Source organism: Hemitrygon akajei, chromosome 11 (assembly GCF_048418815.1).
Source record: "Hemitrygon akajei chromosome 11, sHemAka1.3, whole genome shotgun sequence".
Taxonomy (NCBI): domain Eukaryota; kingdom Metazoa; phylum Chordata; class Chondrichthyes; order Myliobatiformes; family Dasyatidae; genus Hemitrygon; species Hemitrygon akajei.
Window position 1 is genome coordinate 7398280 of NC_133134.1, and position 13911 is coordinate 7412190.

Here is a 13911-nt window from a genome sequence, read left to right on the forward strand (position 1 = left end):
TGGATCAGCCTCTGTTTGGGAGGTCTGCCTCTGCGCCGCGGTGCCCGAACCTCGACCGGCTGCGCCAAGTCCACATGGGCTGGTTTGAGTTGGTCCACCATGAAAACCTCCTCTCTCCCCCCAATGTCCAGAATGTACGTGGACCCATTGTTGTTGATCACCTTGAATGGCCCCTCGGACGGCCGCTGTAGCGGTGCCCGGTGTCCGCTCCTTGTACAAACACAAACTTACAGTTCTGCAGGTCTTTGGGTACATGGGTCGGGGTCCGTCCGTGCTGTGAAGTTGGTATGGGGGCCAGGTTGCCGAGCCTTTCGCGTAGCCTGTCCAGGACTGCTGCGGGTTCTTCCTCTTGCCCCCTTGGGGCTGGTATGAACTCTCCTGGGATGGCCAGGGGCGCGCCGTACACCAACTCGGCCGACGAGGCGTGCAGATCCTCTTTGGGCACTGTACAAATTCCAAGCAGGACCCAGGGAAGCTCGTCCACCCAGTTAGGTCCTCTCAGGCAGGCCATGAGAGCCGACTTCAAGTGACGGTGGAAGCGTTCCACTAGTCCGTTCGACTGTGGGTGGTAGGCAGTTGTGTGGTGCAGCTGCGTTCCCAACAAGCTGGCCACAGCCGACCACAGGCTGGAGGTGAACTGGGCGCCTCTGTCGGAGGTAATGTGGGCCGGTACCCTGAAGCGTGCTACCCAGGTTGCGATCAGTGCCCGGGCGCAGGAATCGGTGGATGTGTCAGTGAGCGGGACCGCCTCTGGCCACCTCGTGAACCGGTCTACCATAGTTAGGAGGTACCGCGCTCCTCAGGACACTGGTAGGGGGCCCACGATATCCACATGAATGTGATCGAACCTCCGGTGGGTGGGTTCGAACTGCTGCGGCGGGGCTTTAGTGTGCCGCTGCACCTTGGCTGTTTGGCACTGCGTGCACGTTCTGGCCCATTCACTGACCTGCTTGCGAAGTCCGTGCCCCGTGAACTTGCTGGAGACCAGCCGGATGGTTGTCCTGATAGATGGGTGCGCCAAACCGTGTATGGAGTCGAAAACTCACCGCCTCCAGGCTGCCGGGACGATGGGGTGAGGTTGGCCGGTAGCCACGTCGCACAGGAGGGTCCTATCACCTGGGCCTACGAGAAAGTCCTGCAGCTGCAAACCCGAGACTGCGGTCCTGTAGCTGGGCATCTCGTCGTCCGCCTGCTGCGCCTCCTCCAGTACTGCATAGTCCACCCCCAGGGCCAGGGCCTGGACAGCTGGTCTGGAGAGTGCGTCCGCCACGGCGTTGTCCTTTCCCGAGACATGCTGGATGTCCGTCGTGTACTCGGAGATGTAGGACAGATGTTGCTGCTGGCGAGCTGACCAGGGATCGGACACCTTCGTTAACGCAACGGTTTGTGGTCCGTGAACGCGGTGAACGGCCGGCCTTCCAAGAAGTACCTGAAATGCCGGATCACCAGATACAGTGCCAACAGCTCCCAGTTGAAGGCACTGTACTTGAGTTCGGGTGGTTGTAGGTGCTTGCTGAAGAACGCCAGGGGTTGCCAGCGCCCCTTGATGAGCTGCTCCAGCACCCCACCGACTGCTGTGTCGGATGCGTCCACTTTGAGGGCGGTCGGAACGTCTGTTCTGGGGTGCACCAGCATCGCGGCATCTGCCAAGGCTTCCTTGGCTTTAACGAAAGCGGCAGCGGCCTCCTCATCCCAAGTAATGTTCTTGCCTTTACCCGACATCAGGGTGTACAAAGGGCGCATGATACGGGCTGCTGAGGGGAGGAAGCGGTGATAGAAGTTCACCATACCAACGAACTCCTGCAGGCCTTTGACTGTGTTGGGCCGGGCAAAGTGGCGGATCGTGTCTACCTTGGCGGGCAGAGGTGTTGCCCCGTCTTTGGTAATCCTGTGGCCCAGGAAGTCGATGGTATCGAGACCGAACTGGCATTTGGCCGGGTTGATCGTGAGGCCGAAATCACTCAGGCGGGAGTAGAGTTGGCGGAGGTGGGACAGATGCTCCTGACGACAACTGCTGGCTATAAGGACGTTGTCCAAATAGATGAACGCAAAGTCCAGGTCGCGTCCCACCACGTCCATTAGCCGCTGGAATGTCTGTGCGGCATTCTACAGGCCGAACGGCATTCAGAGGAACTCGAACAGGCCGAACGGGGTGATGAGTGCTGTTTTGGGGATGTCTTCAGGGTGCACTGGCATCTGATGGTATCCCCGGACGAGGTCTACTTTGGAAAAGATTCTTGCCCCGTGCAGGTTTGCTGCAAAGTCCTGTATGTGCGGCACGGGGTAGCGGTCTGGAGTGGTAGCCTCGTTCAGTCTGCGGTAGTCGCCGCATGGTCTCCAACCCATGGCTGCTTTGGACACCATGTGCAGGGGGGAGGCCCATGGGCTGTCGGACCTCTGTACGATCCCCAATTCCTCCATCCCCTTGAACTCTTCCTTCGCCAGGCAGAGCTTTTCCGGGGAGAGCCTTCGTGCGCAGGCGTGGAGGGGTGGTCCCTGGGTCAGAATGTGGTGCTGTACTCTGTGTCTGGGCATGGCTGCCGTGAACTGCGGTGCCAGAATCGATGGAAAGTCCACCAGGATTCTGGTGAATTCGTTGTCCGACAGCATGATGGAGTCCAGGTGTGAGGCCGGCAACTTGGCTTCACCCAGGGAGAACGTCTGGAAAGTCTCGGTATGTACCAGTCTTTTCCCTTGCAAGTCGACCAGCAGGCTGTGAGCTCGCAAGAAGTCCACCCCAGGAGTGGCTGGGCCACCGTGGCCAGTGTGAAGTCCCACGTGAACCGGCTGGCGCCAAACTGCAGCTGCACTGTGCGGGTGCCGTAGGTCCTTATCGTGCTGCCGTTTGCGGCCCTCAGGGTGGGTCCTGGCTTCCTGTTGCGGGTGTCGTACCCCGTCGGGGGCAAGACGCTGATTTCCGCTCCGGTGTCGACCAAGAAGCGGCGACCCGACTGTTTGTCCCAGACGTACAAGAGGCTGTCCTGATGGCCAGCCGCCATAGTCATTAGCAGCAGCTGGCCCTGGCCCTTGCAGGGCGGGGACAACGGCAGGCTTTTGTGCCCCACCGCTGGTGGTAGAAACACCACTGTTCACTGGCCTCCTCACTCCTGCCTCTGTGTTGTGTGCGCCCCCTTGCCGGGCCTGGTCTGGTCTGCTGTTGGGCGCGTGGCCTGGTAATCTGACCGACGGACGCCACGCTCTCCCTCTTGGCTTTCCACAGCACGTCTGCCCGGGCTGCCACCTTCCAGTGGTCACTGAAATCTGCGTCGGCCAGCAGCAGATGTATGTCCTCGGGCAGTCGCTCTAGGAACGCTTGCTCGAACATGAGGCAGGGCTTGTGTCCGTCAGCCAGGGACAGCATCTCGTTCATCAATGCTGACAGCAGTCTGCCTCCCAAACCATCCAAGTGAAGCAGGCGGGCACCCCTCTCACACCATGAGAGGCCAAAGGTCCCAATGAGCAGCGCTTTGAATACTTCATATTTGCCTTCTTCCGGGGACGACTGTATGAAATCCGCAACCTGGGCGGCCGTCTCCTGGTCAAGGGCGCTCACCATGTGGTAGTGACGCTTGGAATCAGAGGATATCTGCCAAATCTGGAACTGGGCTTCTGCTTAGCTAAACCACACGCGTGGTCGCAGCGTCCAGAAAGTCGGCAGTTTTAGCGAAACTGCGTGAACAGATGAAGAGTCGGTTATCTTTGGTCCAAATCCCGTTTGGACCGTCGGGGTCACCAATGTAGCAATGTGCTACACACAGTGCTGAAATAATGACACGCAGTTGGTAAGTCGTTTCGAGACTAGTTTATTCAAACTTCACGGCGCTGGCATTTAAATCCCTAGCGCCCGACCTCTCCGGGCGGAAAATGACATCAGCGTTGCATTACCAAAGTCTCCCCCCGCGCGCTGGCTATTTGTGAGCCGGTTCGCCTGCGCAGAAAGTGGGTCGCCACAATGGGTGGAGGTTGGTGACCAGTGGTGTGCCTCAGAGATCTGTTCTGGGACCCCTTCTCTTCATGATTTTTATAAATGACCTGGATGAGGAAGTGGAGGGATGGGTTAGTAAATTTGCTGATGACACAAAGGGTGGGGGTGTTGTGGATAGTGTGGAGGGCTGTCAGAGGTTACAGCAGGACATCCATAGGATGCAAAACTGGGCTAAGAAGTGGCAGATGGAGTTCAACCCAGATAATTGTGACGTGGATCATTTTGGTAGGTCAAATATGATGGCAGGATATAGTATTAATGGTAAGACTCTTGGCAGTGTGGAGGATCAGAGGGATCTTGGGATCTGTGTCCATAGGTTGACTCTGTGGTTAAGAAGGCATACGGTGCATTGGCCTTCATCAACCGTGGAATTGAGTTCAAGAGCCGAGAGGTAATGTTGCAGCTACATAGAACCCTGGTCAGACCCCACTTAGAGTACTGTGCTCAGTTCTGGTCACCTCACTACAGGAAGGATGTGGAAACCATAGAAAGGGTGCAGAGGAGATTTACAAGGATGTTGCCTGGATTGGGGAGCTCCTGGATAGGTACACAGAGCTTAGAAAAATAGAGGGCTACGGGTAACCCTTAGGTAATTTCTAAAGTAAGTACATGTTCGGCACAGCTTTGTGAGCCAAAGGGCCTGTATTGTGCTGTAGGTTTTCTATGTTTCTATGTTATCTTTGCCCAGACAAGATCTGAGACAATGGTGCCAATGATGAACAGTTCTTGACTGCTATCAGTCAAATGTCACTCTAAGTTTGGGCTTTGCAGTAAATCACAAGATGCTGGAAGGTCAGATGACATGTGTGGAGAAAGAAATATAGTTCATGCTTCTGATTGATAACTTTCATTAGCACTTTAAATATTGACCCAGTTGAACAAACACTGTTTAGCATGCTGGATTATTTTAAACATTTTCTGTTGTATTTTTAGGATACAGAACATTTAACTTTTGGATTAAGGCTGTTTAGCTTCTACTAAATGACATACAGTTTGTTTTAACATTTGTTTTAGGAATAACACAATAATGCACCACTGAGGCAATTTGGCCCATCATACCTCAGAATTCTTTCAATGAGAACTACCTTTTTCTTCTAGTAATTTACACAATTTTCTTTTGGAAAGTACTATCAAATCTGCTTTTGCCACTCTCTCAGGCAGCTTCTCAGTGCATAAATACACAAACTCACTTTACAATTATACTACCATTTCCTCAGGCATTTTCTAAAGCCTGTAGTTTTAAGATTCAAGATTGTTGAATGCAACTCCCAGTACACAAGAGAATAAAATAACTGTTACTCTGGATCCAATGCAGCACAAAACAAAACCCCAGTAAGATAAAGAACAAAATAATAAAAAGATACAATAATATAAATACATAAGATAGCTTATATACAAGATTGATTGTATGTCCATAAAGTGATAATAGGCACTGGAGTGTCTGTACTTCAGGTGACTCTGACAGGAAATGATTAAGTAGTGGTGGTTGGGGGTATGGAGGGGTGGGTTGATCAGGCTTATTGCTTGGGGACAGTAATTGTTTTTGAGCCTGGTATTGATATTAACATAGCCTCCTCCCTAATGGGAGTGGGACAAACAGTCCATGAGCAGGGTGGGATCCTTCATGATGTTACGGGCTCTTTTCAGGTACCTTTCTGTACATGTACATGTCCTTTGATGGTAACATAGCAGCTCAAAGCAAAATGGGTAATTTCTTCAAGATTCAGGATTTAAGATTTAAGAATCATGACTATCTTTCAGAATCCAACAATGAGTTCAACAATTCATAATCACTATTTTCAGGATAAAACATGTCGATAATGTTTCTGCAAAATAATTAACATTTCATTGTGCCCAGCACCTTCTGTTTTACACCACCATTACTTTGTGATTTAAATGTTCTACTTAAAAACATTTATTTATGCTTTTCCCTTCTGCTCTTCACTAATTAGCTACTAAAGCTCCATCCTGAAGCCATGAAATATCATTAACACTGTTTTGCTTTCCCCAAACGTATTTTCTGAACAGTTCGGTGCAGGTCTATATTTTGGATTTCCATTATCTACAGCCTTTGAATTTTGTAGAAGGATTAACGTCTGGCACAAAACCTACGTCAGAAACTTTAATTCAACTCTTCTCCATATAGATGTTATTTCTACATGAAACTGTAATGAGGTACCAAGTTACTCCTAGCCTTTTCAAACAAAAAAACTTAACTGCCTGTTATTAGGCATTTTTTTCAATAAATACATATGTATTATTAAATAATATCAAATAGTTACTTTCAGTCCTTGCAGTGCCTAGCAACAGTGAAAGGTTTTCCAGAGCTCCCCCCAGCAGCTGAACAAGTTCAATTTCAAGTTTGGTTTGTTGTCATTCAACTGTACACAGCCAAATGAAACAACATCCATCTGGACCAAGTACACAACACAGTACATATAACTCTCACACAAACTAAAAATTACCACATATAAATTAACAAATAATGAGGTGTACTTATGATACAAGTTGAAAAGTAAACAGTATAACACTACTGGCTCTTCATACATGATGAGAGACGGGAAAGATCATTAACAATGCTAAGGACCCTGCATATGCAGTGCTCCTGATAAATATCTCTAATACTGTAGCTTATTTTGTTTTAATATTAAATTACCGTATATGTTGTTAGCGAGATTTGAACTCTTAACCTCTAGGTTATTGTGTGGTGAAATAACCACTGAGCTATTATGTCCAATTATGAGGAGTGTTAATGGCTCTGAGAGTTTAGAAGAATGAGGGGAAATCTCATTGAAACCTATCAAATATTGAAAAGCCTAGTTAGAGTGGATATGGAGAGGATGTTTCCTCTAGTGGGGAAGTCTAGGACCAGAGGGCACAGCCTCAGAATAGAAGGAAGTTCCTTCAGAACAGAGATGAGGAATTTCTTTAGCCAGAGGGTGATGAATCTGTGCAATGCATTGTCATGGATTGTTTTATTTCAGTTGCTGAATAATAGACAGCACAAAGTCGACAACTTACCACTTCCATCCACTGTACACACCGATGTCCTTCCTACAGAAACCTGTATCAGCTTTTGTTTGGGAGGCGGAGGAATGTGGTACCAACAGTCACCTGCAGTGTGAGGTGGGAAAAGAAATGTAAAGACTTGGAAACAAGATCTACATAACTGGAGGCCTTTCACAATCACAGTGATAATAAATTCCATAATCCACAAAAAGAAACTTTGCCTAGTCACAATATCGGGAGCGAGGCAGTCATTCTATGACGAGAAACTGCAAATCATAAACACAAGAGACTCTGCAATGCTGAGGAACACATATAAAATGCTGGAGGAACTCAGCAGATCAGGCAGCATCTATGGAAAAGAATAAACAGTCGACTTTTTGGGCCAAGACCCTTCATTAGTAAACTGCAATTTGACAGGGGACCCCAACCTTTTTTATGCCATGGACCAATACCACTAAGCACAGAGTCTGTGGACCCCAGGTTTGGAAGCCCTGTAGAACATGATAGAAATATGGAGGACTATGTGGGAGGGAAGGGCTAGATTGATCAGAGAATAGGTTAAAAGGTCAGTACAACATTGTACCGTGCTGTAATGTTTCATGTTCTATATTCTTGTGACAAGGGTTAAGTAAAGACCAAGATATCCAGCTAAGTCCTGGTTTTCTTCAAAATAGTGCAAAGTGAGCTTTTCCAACCCCTGAATCTATTGTCTCATCAGAAAAGCGGCATTCACCCAGTGTCAGAATTGAGTTTTTGTCATTACACTTCTGGAGCAAAATATAAAGAATCCTTGTGGTTGACACACACTTAAGTAGCATGAATCATTTGCCAACAGGATGCAGCCATCTCTGGGTTACAAACACTGACTTATGAATGAGCTCCCATAATATCATTAAATTCAGAACTCTGACATAACATTAATTCCTACAAACAGCAGAACTAGATTACTGTCTCTCTCCACTTTATGTAATTGCTATTTCTTATCAGTTTTACCTAATTTCAATGCTATTCGTACAGTACTGTGGATGTATGGTTACCATAGAGTGATTTTTGTTTACTTTCCAACCTATAAACGTCTGTAAAAATGAAACCCATACATTACCCCAGGACGGCCTGTACATGAGAATTTGAAGGTGACTGCAGAGACTTAAGCTACATTCAACATGCACATTTGGAGAGATACAAATAAAAAAACATCAGGATTCCATTTATTTAACTCTAACTGAGTTGTAAGGCATGCAACACATAAAGCTATCAATTCACAGAAACAGTATGGTGCTAGCTACTGAAATATACCTTTACCTGTAGGGTTTTGTGGGGAAACTGAGCCACGGTAAAAAGCTGATCCATCCCTGGCAATGGCCCACACCTGGTAGAAGGCCCCAATAGAAATCGACACAAATGGCTGATCTGTACCAATATGCAGCCATGAAACGCCCTGCAAAGAAAGTTTGGATATAATGATATTTTGTTAAATGTCATAAACAAAATCATATTCATATACATGGTGCTAATTTACTTTTGTATCTGCACAGTTTGTCTTCTTTTGCACGTTGGTTGTTTGACAGTCTTTGAGTGTAGCTTTTCATTGATTCGTTTATGTTTTTTTGTTCTATTGTGAATGCTTACAAGAAAATGAATCTCAAGATAGAATATGATAACGTATGTATTTTGAAATAAATTTTCCTTGAACTTTGAGAAAGTTTTACTTAGAGATATAGCACGAAACAGGCCCTTCTGGCTCGATGAGCCTCACCACCCAGCAACCCACTGATTTAACCCTAGCCTAATTACTGGACAATTTACAATGACCAATTAACCCACTAACCAGTATGTCTTTGGAATTGGTGAGGAAATCTATGTGCTCACGGAAAGAATGTATAAACTTCTTACAGATGGCATTGGAATTGAACTCCAAACACTGGCGTCCTGAGCTGTAGTAGTGTTGCGCTAACCACTATGCTACCATGCTGTCGTATTGGGGAGTCTCTTAGATTCAAGCTGAACCCCAAAAAAGAATTAAAAACTGAGTTTGGGGAACAAGAGAGTGCTGTGCGATTCAAGGCTGCCACATCCCACATGCAATACTGTAACAAGGCCCCCACCTCCTGCTTCCGTCCCTCAGGCACGTGTAACAGAACCTACAGTGTTGCTGTGACAAAGCAGAAGACAGCACTTTATGTCATCTTAGCCAATACTTACTCATTCAATTTTTAAAAAAAGATAGATTTGGTCATTTGAAATGGAAGAGAAGATTGGTTAGCTTGGTTTGGCTGCTTGTTTGTAGGGCTGTTTGCTGAATCTGGAGGTTTGGTCACAAACACTTCATCACCAGTCAAAGTGACTCCATCAGCGTGCAGTTGAGTGTTGTTTCTGCCAAGAGCTCGTGTTTATATTGGTCCAACTTGTTGTTCTGATTGGTTGGCTGTCGTGCTGGCCACTAGTCTCCACTGTGTCCCAGGCAACTGAACAGCTGAGTGATATCCACCGGCCGGTATCCCCTATGAGCGTTGGTTCCGCGGCTCACCCCTTGGCCCCCATCCCGCAGACGCAGCGGTTTGTAAGTTTCATCCAGTTAAATATTACATTAGATTAGACTTAACTTTATTGTCATTGTGCCGAGCACAGATACCAAGCCAAATGAAACGCAGTTAGCATCTAACCACAAATGCAAAGAACAGTGTTATTTACAAAATAACTGTAAATAAAAAGTAAGTGCTACAGCACACAAATATAAAAGTACTGAGACAGTACAATATGGGTGCAATACTGCTTAGCGCTGTGAGGTGAGGTTCAGCAGGGTCACAGCCTCAGGGAAGAAGCTCTTCCTGTGCCTGCTGGTGCGGGAGCAGAGTAACAAGTCCATGGTTAGGGTGAGATGCATCCTTGATAATGCTTTTCGCCCTGCCCAGGCAGTGTTTATGGTAGATGTTCTCAATGGTGGGCAATTGGGTGCCGATAATCCTCTGCACAGTTTTCACCACACGCTTTGCGGTCCGATACAGGACAATTGCCATACCTGAGATGCAGTTGCTGAGTCTGCTCTCAATGGTACAGCTGTAAAAATCCATCAGTATCCTGGAACAGAGGTGAGCTTTCTTGATGCTCCGCAGGAAATAAAGGCGCTGTTGTGCTTTTGATCAGGATGGAGGAGTTCAGGGGCCAGGTGAGATCCTTGGAAATGTAGACACCAAGGAATTTGAAGCTTGATACACATTCCACTACAGCTCCATTGATGTAGATGGGGACATGAGTGAGATTCTTCTTTTGTGAACCAACTTCTAAGAATTCTCTTGATTTCTTGTTTTGTGCTTCTGCCAGTACTTTCGTGATAACTATCATGTTGATGTGGAGGGGAACTTGCTGGCAAAAATATGAATATTATATCTCCCATGTTATAAAACTTTTCAGAGAGCATTTAATTCTATACAAATTCCTTATGAAACCTCCTGACCTGAAATTTGCTGTACAAATACAAGTTGTTCCTTAAATTGTATAAAATGCTCCAAATTGCAGTGCAGTAAAGCCCCTCTGGTTTACAGTAACTGACCTCTGCAACTGCACTCCTCCATAAGCTTTAATAATACAAACTGCAAACGACTTCTATTCCACTCATAGATGGTCATTTTAATGAACTGAGTCTCTACATTGGAGTTTCCTGAGTGTTGTCAGGAAGGAGGTACAGGAGCATCAGCACTTGGACTGTCAGACTGGGTAACAGCTTCTTCCCTCATACTGTGGCTAATAAATAACCTGCCGCCAACGAGGTCTTGTCACCAGGACAACGAGCTGTTTATTGTTTATCTGTGCTGCACAATACATGCATTTTGAATTATATTTTATTAACTTACAGTTTTGGTGGTAATATTTTGTTTTACATGCTATGATATATGTTTTGTGGGTACACCGTGGTCCCGAGGAATGTTGACAATAAACATGAACTTGATATCTTGATTTGATGGTTATGTATTTTTTTTAAAGAGATACTACATAGTAACAGGCACTTCCAGCCCAACGAGGCCACACTGCCCAATTAAACCCATGTGACCAATTAACCTACTTACCCATACATCTTTGAATGTGAGAAGAAACATCCTCTTGCCTTCCTATAACCTTTGATGCCCTGACTAATAAAGAACCTATCAAACTCCATTTTGAATGTACCCAATGACGGCCTCCACGGCCTTCTATGGCAATGAATTCCATAGATTCACTACCCTCTGACTAAAGCGATTCCTCCTCATCTCTGTTCTAAAGGGGTTTCTTTTGACTCTGAGCCCTCTGCTCCTAGACTCTCCCGCTATTGGAAACATCACATCCACTCTATCTACGTCTTTCAAGTTGATCAGAAACTAACTTTCCAAGCTTTTGGTCTTGGGAGTTGAACCAGCTTTGTGTAGGCTTTACAATGAAAGCTACAATGTCCTACGCTAGTGGTCGCCAACCACTAGTTGATCGTGATCGACTGGTCGATCTTTGAGACTTTCCCAGTAGATCCCAAAAAAAAAAGAAAAATAAATACACAAATACTGTTAACAGATTGTTTCCGGGTTGCGGGGTTTTAGTTCCGTTCTTTCTGCCCAGTGCGCATGCGCATAACTCCCCCGTACTACACAGTGTACTTCAGTGATCTCCAACCACCAGGCCGCGAGGAAACAATATGAGTCAGCTGCACTTTTCCTCGTTCCCTGTCACGGCCACTATTGAACTTGAAACCACGCAAGGTCATCAGTCGCCTAAACGCAGTGATACCCTCGCGCGGCCAGTGAGAACTGCCAATGCTACTGGCCTGGAGCGCGGCCGGCGGGAAGTGCCAATGCTACTGGCCTGGAGCGCAGCCGGCGAGAACCGCTGACGCTACTGGCCTGGAGCGTGGCTGGCGGGAAGTACCGATGCTACTGGCCCAGAGCACAGACAAATGGGCGCTGCCTCTGAACCTGTTTAGCACACCAAATGTTTGTGGGGAACCCAGTGCTGATGACCTAATTCGGGCTCAAGGTTTTGTAAGTATCAGAGCAGCTACCTCGCTGTGATCTGCTGAAACAAACTTTTGTCGGCCGATAGATCCTACAAGGGGGGTGGGCGCGGCCTGTTGCTCTCCTTAGTCGGTCGGTCGTTCTCTTCGAACTGCGACCGCCACAGCCCCGGTACGGGGACCACCGGCCGTGACCTTGTCTTCTCACCCTACCCACGACCAGCCACACCTGGCCAAAGCGTCTGGCGGCAGGGCAGCGGGAAGCTGCAGTTCGGGCCAGGAGGCTGTCTAATGAGGCAATGAAGCACTCAAAACTGCTTTGGTACCCCGAGTCCAAGCACCCTGTACTTAAAGACGAACCCGCTGAGTTTTTTTAAGTGGAAAAAAACGTGAGCAGCATGGAACAGCAGCTAAGTGCCGAGAGCCACGAAAACTAAATTGCAGAATAGACTGAACATAAGGAACTTGCTTCGAGTATCGCTGTATTCCCGTCGTGTCTAACCCCCCCCCCCCCCACCGTCGGCAGGTCCGCAAGAATATTGTGAATATTAAACTGGTTCCTGGTGCAAAAAATGGTGGGTGCCCCTGGTGTTTATGCATTATTTCTACTTCCAGGTTGCAGGGTTTTACTTCCGGTCTTTTTTGCCCCAGCGCGCATGTGTGTGACTAATCGATTTGGGGTCGATCTCGCCTTTCAGATTCAGATTCAGTTTATTGTCATTTAGAAACCGCAAATGCAATGCAGGTAAGAAATGAGACAACGTTCCCCCAGAATGATATCACAAAAGCATATGACAAAACAGACTACACCAGAAAATCCACGTAACGTTTGGCAATCCCCAATCCAGAGTCCGGAGAGGCTGCTGCATATTAATATTGCGCTACTGTCTGGCGCGTTCCCCGGAAAGGAGCTCCAAATCCACCAGACAAAAACAAGACCAAAAACTAAAGCTACAAGACCTGCACAAAACCACATAATTACAACATATAGTTACATCAGTGCAAACAATAGCATAATTGATAAAAACAGACAATGGGCACAGTAAAAATAGTCGAAGATGTTAAAGGACTGTAAGTTCAAAAGAAATCACCACAGTTTCCACAAGTCCCCAGGGTCCCGACAGACTCGCCATCCCACGCCGGCGGCAGAAGGGAGTACCCCCGCTATGGACTTCCAAGGCGCTGCCCGACTCAGCCTCGCAGACGCAGCACACAATGAAAGCTCCGTCAAAACCAGCCTCGCAGACGCAGCACACACCGAAAGCAACCTGAGTCCGTCGAAAGGACTCCGAGTCCATCGAACCTCCAAGCCAACCACCATCCCCTCCAGCACAGCTTCTCCGAGCACCATCCTTTGCCGAGCATATTAAGACGGCCCCGCCAACAGCCATCGGCAACGCGACCCCGAGGACTGGGGGCCTTTTCTTCTCAGTAGAGTCCCGGACCTCACAGCAGCAGCAGCAATGAAGAAGGTCTTCCTGGAATTTCCCGTTGTTCGTCCGTGCTCCCATGTCCATTTTCAATCGATTATGATTGCGCACAGCACCCCACTTCACAAATAACAGATAATCAGTTCTGGAGTGGCCGCTGCAAGCTGCGTCGCGCCGCCATCTTGGATAAATAAGGCCGAGGTAGGGGATCTTGGGCTTAAAAAGGTTGGTGTCCACTATCCTACACAATAAGGTGCCCAAAACTACACACAATACTCCAAGCGTGGTCTCATGAGTGCCTTATAGAGCCAACATCACATCCCTGCTCTTACGTTCTACACTTCTAGAAACGAATGCCAGCATTGCATTTGCCTTCTGCACCATTGACTCATCCTTGAGGTTAACCTTTAGGGTATCCTACACAAGGATTCCCAAGTCCCTTTGCATCTCTGCATTTTGAATTCTCTCCCCACCTAAATAATGGTCTTCTCATTTACTTCTTCCACCGAAGT

The 13911-nt window shown here is 47.5% G+C and overlaps 1 protein-coding gene across 1 annotated transcript in view; it reads right to left on the reverse strand.

Annotated features, from left to right (window-relative positions):
• The window catches only part of tecpr1a (tectonin beta-propeller repeat containing 1a), a 101766-nt gene that overhangs the window by 13455 nt on the left and 74400 nt on the right, over positions 1-13911 (reverse strand). The window contains exons 21-22 of the mRNA XM_073060178.1: positions 8297-8432; positions 7007-7099 (exon numbers count right to left, since the gene is read on the reverse strand). Of these exons, the coding sequence (XP_072916279.1) occupies positions 7007-7099; positions 8297-8432 (229 nt within the window). The remainder of the gene's footprint in view (positions 1-7006; positions 7100-8296; positions 8433-13911) is intronic.